The sequence below is a fragment of the Mobula hypostoma genome, chromosome 23 (assembly GCF_963921235.1).
Source record: "Mobula hypostoma chromosome 23, sMobHyp1.1, whole genome shotgun sequence".
In the NCBI taxonomy this organism is placed as follows: Eukaryota; Metazoa; Chordata; class Chondrichthyes; order Myliobatiformes; family Myliobatidae; genus Mobula; species Mobula hypostoma.
In genome coordinates this window covers 15,451,926-15,469,862 of record NC_086119.1, presented here as the reverse complement: position 1 = coordinate 15,469,862, position 17,937 = coordinate 15,451,926, and the positions used below count along the sequence as shown (strand labels likewise).

The 17,937-nt window shown below is 40.8% G+C and overlaps 1 protein-coding gene across 2 annotated transcripts in view; it reads right to left on the bottom strand.

Annotated features, from left to right (window-relative positions):
- Nucleotides 1-14,295, bottom strand: part of akap10 (A kinase (PRKA) anchor protein 10) — a 103,556-nt gene extending 89,261 nt beyond the window's left edge. For both annotated transcript variants that reach the window (XM_063031636.1, XM_063031637.1), the window contains exon 1: nucleotides 14,123-14,295. In XM_063031636.1, the coding sequence (XP_062887706.1) occupies nucleotides 14,123-14,144 (22 nt within the window). In that variant the 5' untranslated portion in view covers nucleotides 14,145-14,295. The remainder of the gene's footprint in view (nucleotides 1-14,122) is intronic.
- Between the last annotated feature and the right edge of the window lie 3,642 nt (nucleotides 14,296-17,937).

The following is a 17,937-nucleotide window of genomic DNA, read 5'->3' as shown; positions in this document are numbered from 1 at the left end:
TGAATCTATACAGGCTCCCACTCTTATTTTCCCTATAATTTATTCTGCACACATTCCAATCAAACCCACCCCCCCACCACCACTGCCAGAGATTCTATCCTTTGCCCATATACTAGGTACATGCTAATTACCCTACTAAACCACATATTTTTTTGGATGAGGGAGGAAACCAGAGAACTTGGAAGAAACAAACACGGTTACAGTGAGAATGTGAGAACGCCAGACAGCATTGAGGTCTAACACTGAATCGGGTTCAATGGAGCTAAACCCTAATACCTGCACAAATAACCACAGACTTTTAAGTGCAAACAGAGCCCTCCTGTAACCAAGACAACTTTGGATCTAATTAGGTAAGTTGGTCAGGATCTCGCGGTCCCTCACCTTTGCACAAGATTTTCACATAGGGCCTTATCAAAGGTCCTACCCAAGTCCACATGGACTACATCAAGCACACTAATTCACTTTCAAGGTGAAGTAGTAAACTGGATTAGATACTGGCTTTGCAGAATAAGCCAGAGAGTGGTAGTAGAGGGTTGCCTCTCTGACTGGAGACCTGTGACTAGGGGTGTGCCGTAGGGGTCAATACTGGGTCTGTTGTTGTTTGTCATCCATATCAATGATCTGGATGATAATGTGGTAAACTGGATCAACAAATTTGCGGATGACACCAAGATTGGGGTTGCAGTGGATAGCGAGGAAGATGATCATGGCTTGCAGTGGAATCTGGACCAGCTGGAAGAAAAGGCTGATGAAATTTAAAGCAGAAAAGTTTGAAGTGTTGCATTTTCTGAGGACCAACCAGGGTAGGGCACTACGAAGTGTCAAAAGGATCTCCAAGTACAGATGCATAATTCCTTGAAAATGGCATTAAGCAATAGGGACATAAAGAAAGCTTTTGGCATACTGGCCTGCATGGATCAAAATATTGATTACAGGAATTGGGATGTTTAAATTGTAAAAGATGCTGGTGCAACCTAATTTCGAGTACTGTGCGCAGCTTTGGTCACCTACCTACAGGAAAGAAATAAATAAGATTGAAAGAGTGTAGAGAAAATTTATAAGGACGTTGCTGGAACTTGAGGACATGAGTTATAGGGAAAGGCTGAATAGATTAGGACTTTATTCACTAGAACATAGAATAGAAGATTGAGGGGATATTTAATAAAATATTCAAAATTATGAGGGGTATAGGTAGTGTAAATTCAAACAGGCTTTTTATGCTGAGGTTGCTTGAGACTCCAACTAGAGGTCATGGGTTAACAATTAAACGTGAAATGTTTAGGGGGAACATGGTGGGGAACTTCTTCACTCAGAGGGTGGTGAGAAAATGGAACGAGCTGCCAGCACAAGTGGTGGATTTCAACATTCAAGCAAAATTTGGATAGGTACATGAATGAGAGGGGTATGGAGGGCTATGGTCCAAGTGCAGGTCGATTGTTTTAGGCAGATTAATGGTTCTGCACAGACTAGATAGGCCGATGGGCCTGTTTCTGTGCTGTAGTGTTTTGTAACCACTTCAAAAAAGGCAAATTCATCAGGCAAGATCTCCCCTTAAAGTTATGCTGACTATCCATAATTAATATCCATCTCCCCACACTCAGATTCATCCTATATAGTCATTTCCTACCAATGTTGTGCTCAGCAGTATGTAATTATTGGGTTTGTCTCTGGTGCCCTGCATGACTAAAATTACAGTGTTCACTATCACCATACACCTCTCCTGTGGCCAGATAAGATCTTTAAATTAACTGCAAGTAATTAAGTGAAATTTACAAATTGCAAGGCTTCTCTTTTTTGTAAACATATCAATTTGCTCAATTGTCTGCGAAGAAATAAATCCAAGATATTCACCAGTGGGACTATTTTCCTGTAAACTCCAAAACATAAACTATGTTGATTCAACAATGAACTGTGGTATAGTGCTTTCTTTTAACTCTGTATATATTTTTAATTGCATTCACTGGCCAGCTCAATATTATCGCCCATTCACATCTCCCAAATCAGGGCAGCCTGTGCAACAAAGGAATATTCAAATGCTATATTGATAAGAAATGCCAGTATTTGGGGTCAATGATGTTACAAGATTGGCAATATATTTCCAAATGAGACTATTTCCTGAAACTGAAGGGAATCTTACAGGCTTTGGCGTTCTACTGCATCAACTGCCTTTGTCCATCTGTGTCTGGAGATACTGAATCAGGGGATACTATCAAAGAACCCCTGTCAAGATGCTACAAGGCATCTTGTAGATTCCAGTCTAGGCTCCATAGTGATGCACAGAGGGAATGTTGAAGATAATGGATAAGGATAACTTCAAGCTTCTCTTATTTTTGAAGCTACGTCCATTAAAGCACGTGGGGAGTATTCAATCTCTCTTTCCCTCTTTAAATGTAGAAAGGTTTTGGGGTATTGAGATGAGTCACTTACTTCAGAATGCTTCTTGTAAGTTGAATTACTCTTCTGGTTAATGGTGATCTCCGAGGTACTGATACTGGAGGAAACATCACAAAGTAACTGACTTTCTTGTTGGAGATGGACACTATCTGAGACGCGTGGCAGAAATGGGGGCAGCACAGTGGCATAATGCTAATGTAGTGCCAGTGAGCCAGGCTGAATTCCACCATTATCAGAAAGGAATTTGTATTCTTTTCCCCATGATCACGTGGATTTCCTCCAGGTGCTACGGTTTCCTCCCACATTACAAAGACGCACGGGTAAGGGCGAGTAAGTTGTGGGCATGCTACATTGGCAGCATAGCAACATCCTTGCACTATGCTGGTCGTTGACACAAATGACACATGTCACTGCATGTTTTGATGTGAGATGACAAATAAAGCTAATCTTATTTAAAAATATAAGACTGAACATAGTTGAGGCCTTCTTGCATGACTTCATTGAAGAACAGTTTTGAAGTCATCAGTGAACATTTGTTTTTCAACGTAAAATGAAGGAAAAGATGTTGAAGCAGAAAGCTGAATAACATTGTTGAAGGAGTTCTTCAGTGTAGATTTCTAGGTACAAACTTCAGGGAAATCGTTTGGTTTGTAAGGCAACTGCACATATTGAAAATACTCTCCTCCAAACTTAAAAAACTGAGAAACTAACACTATCACAAATCGGCTCTGTTGCTTTCAAAATAGCACATGGAACAGCTGCTATTTCTGTTATCTACATATATAGTATGCCAAAATGCAAGAAGTAATAATTAATGAGGAATAAAAGAAAACCATTGATGTTACTTGGAATTTGAAATAATAGCTGTAGTGTGAAGTATTGGAACTTCCACAATATTCATCTGTATTTCTATAAAAGACACATCTATATCAATTAAAACATAACCACAGAGCTCACACGGAAATACAGAAAAGGCACAAGCTGCAGAGGCGCATACTTATCAACCATTTCAGAACAAAATCAACTTCAGAGCCTGGGCTCTTCTGTATCAACAAGAGGCAAATGAAAGGGAATCTATTAAAATAGAAAAGATTGGTTATAAGAGAAAAAACTACTTGTAAGCACTTCTATAATAACTAATGGCTCAAGGTTCAGGGATGTGGTTGGAAGATGGTAAAAGAATGCTTCCAGTTGGAAGCATTTCTTCAAATAAGCAATACCACTTTGTAGGAAGAAGGTTGGAATCAAAGTCACAACTGAGGGGACACTGATGAGCAGGGAAAAGTACAAGTTCTCTGCATCTGGGTTTAATGAGAAATGCATTAATAACAGACGGTTATACCACAATCCATAGCTTTCCAAAACAGGTTCTTTCCCAACTGACCTGGTCCCTGTTTGCCATTTATATAATTTGGACAAGATTTGTTAATAAGGTATGCAATGGTATTCAATTGTGTTCACATCATGAGGTTAGGTGTTAATTTCCACCACACCCCCCCCCCACCCTCACAGTAACAATTTCAGAACTGCAGGTTTCAACATTTTGTTTACAGCAATCTAAGCAATTATTTTTGTGAAAATAAAAATTAACTGTCAAGATCCTTCATCATTTAAAAATTGAACAATTTATTCGGTTCTGTTTTACTGCTTGAATTACCTACCCACCCTAGAATTTACAATGACACATTTAGCTACAAGGTCATTGTGCACTATATTTGTGAAGCATCTGCCTTGAGCAGAACCACGTCATTTCATTAACACCCAGATTCAGTGCATTTGAGTGTCTGATATCATAGGAAACGGAGTTCAGAAAGCACAAGTCAAGGACACTAAAGTGACCACTACATTACAAGGGCTAACATTTCTCTTTCTACATCAAGTAGATTGTTATAACACATCTTAAAGAAAATAAAACATACTTGGCTCTCCGCAACAAGCAGATTTCCTGGTGGCAAACCATTTTAATTCCAATCCGCACTCCCAATCCAACATGTCAGTTCTACCTCAAGAGTTGCCATGATGAGGCCACTCTCAGGGTGGAGGAGCAACACCTCATTCTGTTTGGGTAACTCTCAACCTGATGACAACAATTTCTCCAACCCAGTAATTTTTCTCCCTCACCCTTCCTCCTTCTCCTATTCCCCACTCTGACTCCCCTCTTACCACATCTCTTCTGCTCACCCGCCTATCTTCTTCCCTTTCTCCCATGGTCCACCCTCCTCTCCAATCAGATTTCTTCTTCTTCAGCTCTTTAGCTTTTTCACTCATCACCTACCAGCTTCTCAATTCATCCCCACCCCCGTTCCCTGCCCTTCCAATACCCACCTGGCTTCACCTACCACCTTCTAGCTTATACTCTTTCCCCTCTCCCCATCTTATTCTGGCACCTTCCCCCTTCCTTTCCAGTCCTGATGAATCATCTCAGCCCACAACGTTAATTCTTTATTCATTTCCATAGATGATGTCTGACCTGTTGAGTTCATCCAGCATTGTGTGTGTGTTATTCTGGATTTCCAGCATCTGCAGGATTTCTTGTTTTTATTCTTCGTTCAATTTATTTTATAATCCTGTTATTGTTTTATTGTATTTGCTATACTCAATTAATTAAAGCAAGCTTCATGATTTATATTATTTAGTATACTGGATTCTGTTCACTTAATTCACTGTAAATGAACAAAATCAGCACAGACACTTAATGTAGATAATGGACTGCCTTCATACAATGCTACTGATTCCATCCTCCAAATCTTCATTTTCATTATAACATTCAAGGTGGTTGTCGAAACCTTCAAATTCTTTGTAGTCCCTGACTTGTTGAAGTAATGAAGTTGTTTCATTTTCACTCCTGGCCATTTCTGGCATCTCCAAGCCTAAATGCTTGAAACCACAGAGATCAAAATGGTTCTGAATTGTCTTACTGCTTATTCCTCACAACTATCAGTGACAAAAATCGCTGCTTTTTGAAAACAAGCATACACAACTGGCACAATTTAAAATCTGTTCACTCTAACCATGGTATAATGTCTATCGGCCACAGAAGTGCACGCGTGTGGCGCTAGTTAAAATTGTTCAGCAACAGTCTCCAGCCACAATTAAGCAGCACAGTGTCCCAAATAAACGAAGGATATCCTGGCTATTTTCTCAATTAGTTTTTGTTCTTTAACAGTTGTCCCAAATAAATGGCTGCATCAATTAACCAACTGTCCTATTAACCGGAATCCACTGTACTTTAAATGCCTCTGGTTACTACATTCTCTACAACCGTATTGCTTCAGATACTGTTACGGTTTCGCACTTAATAGCACCAGTACACTAATCTGTTAACCTTTTGACTTTAGATGGAGTATAGATCATTACAGCATAGTACAGGCCCTTTGGTCCACAATGTCGTGCAAACCTTTTAACCTACCCTAACACCAATCTAACCCTTCTCTCCTACATAGCCCTCCATTTCTCTATCATCCACGTGTCTCTCTAAGAGTTCTTAAATGTCTCTAATGTATCTGCATCTACCACCACCCCCGACAGGGTGTTCCATGCACACACCATTTTCTCTATAAAGAACTTAACTCTGACATCCTGCCGATACTTTCCTCCAATCACCTTAACATTATGCCCTCTCGTATTAGTTAATTCCACCTTGGGAAGAAGTCTCTAGCTGTCCACTTAAACTATCTTACCATCTTATACGCCTCTCATCCTCCTTTGCTCCAAAGAGAAAACCCTACCTCACTCAACCTCTCCTCATCAGACATGTCTTCTAGTCCAGACAACAACCTGGTAAATTTCTAAAGCTTCAAAATCCTTCTTATAATGATGTGACAGGAACTGAACACAATAGTCCAAGTGTGGTCTAATCAGAGTTTTATCAAGTTGCAACAGTACCCTGTGGCTCTTGAACTCTACAAACTATGGACCCATTTTCAAGGACTGTTCATCTCATGTTCTTGATATTTATTGCTTATATATTATTACTTTTATTCTGTATTTGCAAGTTTATTGTCTTTTGCACACTGAATGAACACCCAAGATCGTGATATATTTCAATGATCCTGTTATGGTTATTTTTCTAATGGATTTAGTCAGTATACCCACAAGAATATGGTGACATGTGTAACACGCTGTAAGGTTTCACTGCTAAAGCTAATGTAATGGCTTCTATGTAATGTTCCACTGTTAAGGTAATGATTTCTCTGTAGCAGCAATGTTTGGGTTATGACTAGAGATAATGAGGCTTTGGAATGTACGGGTTAGCCAATCAGGAGTTTGTTGCCCTGTCTTGTGAATTTGCAGGCTTTTGCCAGAGAGAGAGAGAGGGAGAGATGAAGAGAGAAGACATGAATGGAGAGATCTGGTAGACCGCCAGATGGGGTGGACTCGGAACGGGGGTCCGAAGGTCGGCAAAGCTCGGAGGGGATCGATGGTGGAAGGAAGACTATTGAACTGCGCGAGCTCCAACTTTTGTGCACGGACTGTTTATTATTAAATCTTATGATGTAGGCTCTTTTTCTTTTATATTTTCTCTACTAACCATATAGTCAAAGTAAGAGTTATAGAGCTTAATCGTTTAATCACATAATGTGTACTGTTTGTTATTTCGGGGTACTGAACAGGGGACATATCGTGCAGCATCCACCCAAACGAGGTTTCTTAAGTTTGGCCGGGCAGGGGGTTATCACCCCCTATATTAAGCCACTAGGCGAAGCGAGTGTTACACATGTTTCGACAATAAATTTACTTTGAACTTAATCTAAGTAATGAAGGCATATTTGTTCAGTTTCTGCCCAGGAAAGCAATTTGGTAGCAACCAGAAGACTTCCTAACCATTTCTGACATTTCTGGTTGTTCATGGCTCAGATGGTTCACACAATGGTCTGAGTCAGATCATTATAGGTTTGTTTAGGCTTCATTCTAGAAAATTGAGAAGAAAATGTTATGCTGGTGCTTCAGTGGAGGAGGCAGTATTAAACATTGTTTAATGATTTGGATGACAGAATTGATAGCTTTGTGGCAAAGATTATGGACTATGCAAAGATAGGTGGAAGGACAAGTAGGTTTGAGGAAGCAGAGAGACTACAGAAGGACTTAGATTAGGAGAATGGGCAAAGAAGTGGCAGATGGAATACAGTGTCAGGAAGTGCACAGTCGTGCATTTTGGTAGAAGAAATAAAAGGGTAGACTATTTTCTAAATGGAGAGAATACTCAGAAATCTGAGGTGTGAAGGGACTTGGGAGTCCTTGTGTGGGATTCCTTAAAGGTTAATTTGCAGGTCGAATCGGTGGTGAGGAAGGCAAACATAATGTTAGCATTCATCTTTAGAGGACTAGAATATAAAAAGGATGCAATGTTGAAGCTTTATAAGGCACTGGTAAGACCTCTCTTGGGAGTATTGTGAGCAGTTTTGGACCCCTTACCTTAGAAAGGTTTGCTGACATTGGAGAGGGTTCAAAGGAGCCTCAGGAAAATGATTCTGTGATTGAAAGGCTTGCCGTATAAGGAGTGTTTGATGGCTCTGGGCCTCTACTCACTGAAATTCAGAAGAATGAGGGGTGATTTCATTGAAACATATTAAATGGTGAAAGCCTTGATATAGTGGATATGAGAGGTTGTTTCCTATGGTGGCAAAGTCTAAGAACAAAGGACACAGCCTCAGAATAGAGGGGCGCCCTTTTAAAATGGAGATGATGAGGAATTTTTTTTAGCCAGAGAGTGGTGAATCTGTGGGATTTGTTGTCACAGGCAGCTGTGGAGGCCACATCATTGGTTATACTTAAGGCAGAGGTTGACAGATTCTTGATTAGTCAGGGCATGAAAGGATACAGGGAGAAGGCAAAAGATTGGGGATGAAAGGGAAAAATAGATCAGCCATGATGAAATGGCACAGCAAACTCGATGGGCCTAAATGGCCTAATTCTGTTCTGATACCTTATGGTCTTAAACTGTTATCTCTTTTGCTTTCTTAGATAGATGCAAAAGTTCCATGATCTGCTTCGAAGAAGAGCAGTAGAGTTATCCTTAATTCTCTGTACAACATTTATTTTTCACAGCATGGTAGCATAGTGGTTAGCACAACGCTTTACAGTACCAGCAACCTGGGTTCAATTTCCGTTGCTGCCTGTAAGGAGTTTGTACATTCTCCTTGTGACCACATGGGTTTCCTCTGGGTGCTCCGGTTTCTTCCCACATTCCAAAGATGTACTGGTTGTAGGTGAATTGGTCATTGTAAATTGTTCCATGATTAGGGATTACTGAGCAGAGGCCGGCTGGTGGCGCAATGAGATCAGTGCCAGACTCCGGAGCGAAGGTTTCCGAGTTCGAATCCAGGTCGGGCCACCCCCCCATCACGCTTTCCATTCATGCCGGGTTGAGAGTCAAGCTAACCACTTGGCCTCGTAAAAAATACAAGGGTCAAGTCAGGAACGTTCATAACGTAACCCGGTTAATCCTGACACCACGTGGTACAACACGCTTAAAAAAACTGGACAGAGCAGTTTGAAGGGCTGGAAGGGCCTACTTCGTGCTGTACATCAATAAATAAAAATCACGTGAGTTTCTTTGCGCAGGACAAAGACGTTCTGGTTGGTAGGTTAATTGGTCATTGTAAATGGTCCTGTGATTAGCTTTTGGATTAAATCAGGGGATTGCTAGGTGGCATGGCTCAAAGGGCTGGAAGTGCCTATTCTGTGCTGTATCTCAATAAATAAAAATAAAACTTCACAATTCCTTGGTCAAAGGATCTGGGTGGTTGTTGACCTTCTTTTGCACTGCAAATAAGCTGGTGCATTTCCTAAAAAAAACAACCACAGCCAAAAGTATTTCATTGCCTACAAGACTACAACATACTGTACAATACAGCATCTTTCTTTTGGCGAAGACTGATCACTTTCAGAGCAAAATTAGCATTAATGAGGTAAAGATAACAAGAGACTCGCCCAGCAGTGATTGTAAGCACACTGATGAACACTGATGGGTGTTGAATCCTATTGTTTACTTGTCCTCCCTCACAACTGAGAATAAATTTCACAGCCTGTCAGAAAATTGCTAGACTGTTTTAATCTATTCTGTAACATCGACTACATTATGACTAAGGAAATCAATCCTTTTGGGGAAATAGGTATTGGAAAGTATTGTGAACTCAAATATTAAAACCAACCTAAAAACAATATTTTGATTTTTGTGACTAAATATACTTTCATGTGTGACGAAGAATTTTAAGAATCCTGTCACTTTCACATCAATGTAGACTATAATATGTGCAGTCCTGTTTTCTTAAAAGATTCAGGAGGATTTATCAGGCATAATAAATCTTTTATGTCCAAACAGCTGGTTAATTCGATTTCATGTTCAACCCACCTGTATATTGCCAAAAGAAACAGCTTTCCTCCAGACCAAGGTGCTTAACACAGTTCATACAACTCACACACAACAAACAAATTAACAAATAATAGAATGCATTTATGAAACAAGTCAAAAAGTAAACAACATATGCTACTGGCACTTCATATGTGATGAGACCTGGGTGGTGGCAGTGAGTTCAGTAGTTGTACGGCCTGGGGGGTAAGAAGCTGTTTCCCATCCTAAAAGACCTTGCCCTAATGCTACGATACCTCCTGCCTGATGGTAGGGGGTCAACGAGATTGTTGGATGGATGGGTGTTAAAAGGCTCTGCAGCCCTTAACTCATTCCTATACAGATATTAAGTGCTGCTGAATAAAAGGAGACTTTATATCCTTGATCAGATCAAACAAAAAAAACCATAGCACATATATGAAGTTATGTCAAAGATTCATTCGTTCTGGGAAATCTCTCAAGAGGCCCTTTCACACAGACCTTAAAAAGCTGTAAAATATTAGACATACATTATGGAGTTCTAACTAAACTCATCAGGATAAAACATGATTCTACCTCAGAAACTGTTTTAAAACAAGAGGGAAATGGAAAATACTAAGGAAATAATAGTTGAAACAAGATCTATAACAGATCAATTATTTAACGGTAGACAGAGAGAACTACAGGATTGATTTAAATGGATAAAATGTTTACAAAGCAGAAAGATTTGGGGAAAGGAGATTTGTGGGCCAAATGGCCCATTCTTCCCAGAGAGGGTGTTTGCTGTGCACACCATCCACCCACACCCTTGAGACGAACCCACAAAAATATCAAGAAGGATGATTAAAAGCTTGGTCAAAATATATTTTAATTAGCATCTTTAAGCAGGAGAGAGAATTCGAAGGGCAAAGATGCTTATGGTTGGAATTCCACAGCATAAGCAGTTAAAACCAGATCATCAAAATAAAAATGAGGACACAAGAGAGAGTTGTAGTTCATAGAGGTAAGGCCTTAAAGGGATTTAAAAATACTAACAAGAACTTTAAAATTGAGGAACCGCTAGGTAAGGAGCCCAGTACCTATGTAAACAGAAGATGCTGCTGTAGAGTTCAAGTGTGTGGAGCATAAGAAATACGAGGCTACCAGTTACACTTTAGAACACTACAAAGAAATGAAAATATGACTGAGGGTTTCAGCAACAGTTGAGTAGAAAGAGGGTGGAGATTAGCCCATTCTTCTGATAAGAGCAGATAACTCGTTGGTTACGAGTTTATCTGGGCATTAAATATGACACTAAGTTTGCAGATGTTTTAAAAAAACTACAATAATTTAAAATTCCCAGAATTATTGCTGAAATACCCACTGCTGGATGTAGGGAAATATGATCATCTTGGTGTACATGAAAAGAGTCCATGAGACAAATTAATGACTGCACAATGTTTTTGAAGTGATATTTCAGGTTCCATGTTGTCCTCTCTCCTAATTCTCACCCTGCTTGAGATAAAAAAAAGTACTTGACAAAAAAGTGCTCAATTTGCAGAGAATCAGAATCTGTTTCATCAGCATCTGATATGATATAAAATTGGTTTTGTGACAGTCATAAATAACATCCTATTGTAATAAAGGTCATCTCTCTTTTACTAATTTTCTCAACTTTCACATGGTTAAACTCACTAAACTCCTGTAAGACAACTCCACCATCATTTGTAGGGTGGGACAGCTCCCATTTAGACCCATTCTTATCTCCCCTAGCAAGATACTCAGTAGCAGTTTGTCTTCTTGTGGCTGTACCATTATCTATCCTTCCTCATCTACATTCTGTCCTCTGGCAGTGTTATTCAAATACATCAGTCACCACAAGTACACTGATAATACCAATCAACACTCCAACTATACCTCCTCTGATCCTACTCCCTCCCTATAAAGTCTGAATATATTTTGTATATTAGAACTGGCTGAACAGAAATGTCCTTAACTGAACTCTGTAAAATCTGAAGCAGTTGCCTTTAGACTTAGTGTAAATCCTGTCTTCTAAACACAAACCCAATCCCTCCCTCAGGCAAAGCCTAAATCTGAACCAAACTGTTACACAAAGGTGGTGTCACATTTGACATCGAGGAGAGCTGCAGACCCTATTTCCATGTCCTCACTATATTCCAGTTTAGGCTTCTAACTTCAACTAGACAGCAGATATTAGAGCGGCAACCTCACAGATCCAGTGGCCCAGGTTCAATTCCAACCTTCAGAATCGCCTGTGTGAAGTTTGCATGTTCCCCAGATATGTCACCCCTCAGTCTCAAGATCTAACCTACCCAACCTCCCCCCATAACGCAGCACCTCAAGTCCTGGCAACATTCTCAGCTTAATGACATCTTTCCTGTAACAGGGTGACCAGAACTGTGCATAACACTGCAAGTGCAGCTTCAACAATGTTTTGCACAGCTGCAACATAATGTCCCAACTCCTTGACTGATGAAGGTCAGCATGCAAAGTCTCCTTCATCAACCAGTCTAGATGTGACAGCACTTTTAGTGAATGACGTACCTGTTCCCTGAAGTGCCTCTGACCCACAACACTGCCCAGCAAGCTACCATTCACTGTACAAGTCCTCTGATCTGACTCCCAAAATTCAACACCTCACATTTATCGGCATTAAAAGCCATTTTATAATGTGCTCTACATTCTTGGTTAGTTTCCACTGTCATAGAACATTTCAGCACAATACAAGCCTGTGATGTTGTGCCAAACTCTTAACCTATTCTAAGATTAATCTAACCTTTCCCTCCTGCATAGCCCTCCATTTTTTGATCATCTATATGCCTATCTGAGTTTCTTAAATATCCCTAATATATCTGCCTCTACCACCACCCCTGCCAGCATGCCCCATGCACCCACCACTTTCTGAACAAAGAACCTACCTCTGACATCCCCTTAAAATTCCTCCAAACACGTTAAAATGATGGCCTCTCATATTAGCCATTTCCACCCTGGGGAAAGGTCTCTGGCTATCCACTCAACCTTTGCTTCTTACCTCTTGTACACCTCTATCAAGACATCTCTCATCCTCCTCTCCAAAGAGAAAAGCCCTAGCCTGCTCAACATATCCTCATAAGAGATACTCTCTAATTCAGGCAACATCCTAGTAAATCTCTGCATCTTCTCTAAAGCTTCCACATCCTTTCTATAAGGCGACCAGAACTGAACACAATATTCGAACTGTGGTCTAACCAAAGTTTAATAAAGCTGCAACATAACCTTATGGCTCTTGAACTCAATCCCACCCCCACCTGACTAATGAAGACCAACACACCTCATGTGCAAACCCACCTGATTGGAAGAGTATTATATAACTTGTAACAGGGGAAGGGCAGAATTGTGCTCGAAATCTTTTGGCATCTACAACCATAGATTAGTCAATTTATTATTTGTTTCTCCACAAACAGAGATATTATAATTAAATTCAAGGTCTGTAATCAGCTGAAGTATGGAGTGCACCACAAAAAAATCCTAACTGAAAATATTTGACTATAAAGCTCATGCATTTCTTCATCATTACTTATTAAAACAGTAAAAAGGAGAAAACAAGTTTATCTTAGTTCTACCTTGCACAGGTGAGATAAGTAAATTGAACAAACAAGCAAACCAAGTTTCGTTTAACGTTTTGTGCAATCCAGTCTCAGCTGAGAATTTTGAAACGCCCAAAATCTGGCACCTTAACTCATTACTCGGTTCTGCACTGAACTATGGGATTTTCTCTTCAGACTGTAGAACTCTATTTGCTTGTGGTTATTGGTTTGTGTGATTTGTGTTTTTTTTCTCTCTGCACATTGGGTGTTCGAGGATCTTTTTTTTAAATATGGGGTCTCCGGGGTGTTTTTTTTTTGTTTTGTGGCTGCCTGTAAGGAGACAAATCTCAAGGTTGTACAATCTATACATACTTTGATAATAAATATACTTTGAAGTCTGAACTTTACATTTCCCCTCAACCTACATCTTAAAGCCACAACGCTTCAGTGACTCACGTAATTACTGTTGTGATTCAAGTTGCAACTAAATAGTCAATTAAACTGCACTACAATATTGAACGGGGGATCGCAGACACTTTGAATTTTTGAGGTGCCCAATGTGTTGAAATTTAACCTGAGAATTTTAATGTAATAGAATTGAAGGAAGGACATTTCCATTTGAGAAAAGAGAAGTACTAGAATGCACTTGACATCAACAAAAATGCAGCAGAAAGCCAGCATATTTGTAAATAAAACTGAAGTCTGCTCAGCACGCTGGGCGGGAGAGAGGGTGTTGCCTGCAGGGCTACAGCCGGTTCTGGGAGGCCTAGCCCCAGCAGTACGGCCTGTTCCGCCGTCTCCCTGTGACCAAGCCCGCCTCCCTCCTCCTTACCTTTTCGCTTAAAAAATGACATGTTCGGGACCGTGCAGGAAACCGGGCCACCACTCTTTCAGTGCATGGCCACCGGCGGCTCGAAGCTCGCTTCATTCATTATTCGAGAGGGAAAGAGGGAGCTGTCAAACCAACACTTCCTCCTCCTCATAGTCCCTGTCCGCGGCCATCCTCCGAGCGGAGCCGAAGGTGAACGATTAGAAGTGAACAGAGCCGAGGGTGAACGATTGGGACCGAGCGGAGCCGAGGGTGACCGATTAGAAGTGAACAGAGCCGAGGGTGAGCGATTGGGGCCGAGCGGAGCCGAGGGTGAGCGATTGGGACCGAGCGGAGCCGAGGGTGAGCGATTAGAAGTGAACAGAGCCGAGGGTGAACGATTGGGACCGAGCGGAGCCGAGGGTGAGCGATTAGAAGTGAACAGAGCCGAGGGTGAACGATTGGGACCGAGCAGAGCCGAGGGTGAGCGATTGGGACCGAGCAGAGCCGAGGGTGAACGATTGGGACCGAGCAGAGCCGAGGGTGAGCGATTGGGACCGAGCAGAGCCGAGGGTGAGCGATTGGGACCGAGCGGAGCCGAGGGTGAGCGATTGGGACTGAGCGGAGCCGACCGCGCAGTATCATGGGAAGACTCCTGGTCCTGAAACTGATAGAGCTGCGAGACAGAGGAAGAAGAGTTCCCATATTTTCGTTCACAACCAAGTATATTTTCAAGCATTTCACACACACACACACACATATATTTATTTATAGATTATGTATTTACCAATCTATCGTTAGAAAACGCTGAAAAATGTTGGAAATTGGTAGGCCCTGGTATTTTCACTTTAAGTTCCCTGCCATTTAGTGATTATGTCTTGACAGTATTAGATGGTGCAAAATATATCATCTCACTCTTGCTTGGGTTAATATCCGTCTGCTACATTCTGCTCAACTTTCCAGATATTCTACATCCCTCTGTGTTTTAGACAACTATCGTCGAATCTACAAGTCCACTCATCTTTGTGTCATTAGCAAATTTACTAAATAATCTGTGATTCTTCAATTAGTTTGGATCCCTGGATGTTGAATACAAATATTCAGGATTTAGAGATCCACCACAGGCAGCCGTGCTGTATGTATAGTCTGTGATAAATTACTGTTTTGAGTTTTGCTGTGGTTTCATGCACTCATTTAATTTAAGAAAATTACAACCAGAGGTAATTTTTAAAACAATTAAACCAGGTTATAGAGACTCTAGTGTAGTGATTATCACAATTAGTGTGGGAAAACTGTGACATTTTAAAATCCAACAAAAGGTAAGTAAATTTTACCCGAAACCACCGCAAAAGGCATGTCTTGCAAAACTGTTTTGGCAGTTAGATTATAGTTGTTGCTTTATTTCATTAAGGTGAACAATATTGTTAACTATCAAGCTGCTGGTTTTATAAAGTGACTTTAAGTTGATTTATTTTTGGGATTTTTAATATGCATACCATTAAAAAGAGTCCATAATTTATGGATGCAAAGTTTGTTAACTTAATGCCTTATTCCCAGGATTCTCAATAAGTTACATTTGGATTTAAATCTTCGTCTTACATCTAAATTTATTTTAGGCCTACAAATATATGTCTCAAGAGATACTTCAATTAGTTTCTATATGGAATTTTACGCACTACTGAGTGATTTGCATTTATTAACACAATAGTGCACTCGTACCTAACATTATAAATCCTATTTATTCTTACAGTGTAATGAAAGCAGAGTTTTAAATTATTGGATGTGTAATTCAGGGGTTCCTTGAGGTTGTTATAACAGGGAGCGGTAATGGGGATAAGCTCCCAATGGCATGTGCCTCAAATAGCTTCTGACAACCAAATCCAGCTACTGGCCTTCACGTGTGACTTAGCTAATAAGCCCGGTGGAACAGCTTCTAACAGTAAAGGTGAGTTACTGGTGCCTTAAAACCAGTTGCTTTGGGCAGATAAGGCTCAGCAACCATGGTTGGCAATCCATCTAGGAGAAGGTAAACTCTGATCTCAAACCGCAGTCACCTTGGAGCTAAACCCATGCATGGGGAAGGCTTTGGGAGAAAATCGTATAGCTGGAGTCCTTAAGACAGTCCTACAGTGATTCCTACACTGACTGGGAACTCCTGCTGTGCCACTGGTGCCAAACTGTATCGGTCTCTGCCGTGGAGAGGGGGTCCTGCTACATGGGAAACAGCTTGCTCTCTATATTGTACTGCCCTGCCTTGCTGGGATGATGGCTGGGTTGCAACATCTGCGTTCAACCCCCAAGCATCATAATTCAAAAGCTTAAACTGATGATTTAGTGATGTTTGTTCAAGTCCCAATCCTGTTAAGGAAATACATATGGAACGAAAAGCTACCTCGAATAACAGAAACCAGGAATAACCAGGTTGACCTAAAGCCCCATCCAGCTCACTTATTTCATTTAGGGAAGAAGCGCTGCTGGTTTTTATGGGACTGCGGAACAAAAGTAACATGGCTGATAGTTGACCACTCTGTGAAACGACCAAAGAAGCCATTCACCTCAAGGGCAATAAGGAGTTGCTAAGAGACATTGCTGGCAAAGCCAGCATTTACCTGAATGTTGCACTATCAATTACTCCAAAAAACTGGAAGTAGAGTAAGTACTGAAAGGTTTTTATTAACAGTAAAATGGACCAACGTCCATGCTGAGTATCTGCCCTGGACTGAGGGAGGAGCAGTGACACAATCGCCTTTATTCAGGGGTCTGTGGGAGGAGCCACAGGAGCAGTCAGCAGAGGGGTTTGTCCAGGTATGTCCAGACAGGTAGCCCAGTTACAACCTATATACATGGTTTACCACACTGAACGAACAGAAAACAACATTTTTCCTGTACAGTTAATGCAGGTAATCTCAGATAAATATGGATGCTAGGCCAGTAGCCAGATTAAACTGAAATGGACCACTCTCACATTCAATTTTCAAAACATTAATTACACAGATAAAACAATTGTTATAATAAAAGCTAATATGAATTTTAAAGTATTCTATATCAGAGCCAAGTGGGCTCTGATTGGTTACTGATTTATTAGTTCTGCTGAACAAATGCAACAATCTTTAGTTTACCAAAACTTGTACTTTGTAAAATTATTTGTCATGTAATGACAGCCAAAGTCAGATTCTTAATGATAGGGGATACTTTGTGGAGTATTAAAACTTGAACAATAACTAAAGAAAGATGGGTGTTAAATAGCTTCAGGACACTCCTCGAACTTTACAACCAATTAAATACTTCTTGAAGTGCAGTTGGTCTTGCAATTCACAAAGTGAAGTAACTAGTGACAATTTATCTATTTTATTTAGATATACCATATGGTAACAGGCCATCCCAACCCAATGAGCCGATGCCACCTAATTACACCCATGGGACCAACTAATCTTCTAACGAGTGCGTCTTTGGAATCTGGGAGGAAACCAGAGCACCCAGAGGAAAGCCACGCGGTCACAGGGAGAACGTACAAACTCCTTACAGACAGCAGCGGGAATTGAACCCGGGTCACTGTCAATGCTAACCACTACCATGCCACTCTACTTTATCTTGGTTGGGAGACCAGACAAATGTAGAATTTTTATCATTTGTGAATGCTTGGCCAATCGGAGATTGGGATTCATCAGCAAGGGTAAATAAAAGTAAGGCAGGGGCAAGCAGAGTGGCCATTGTTGGAGTGGACAGTGTTAGAGCGGGGATTTGAGGTTGTGAGAGAAGGTGAGAAGCTGCAGGTAGACTTTTCCCCATCACACATAAGAGTTGCTGATGAACGCAGCAGGCCAGGCAGCATCTCTAGG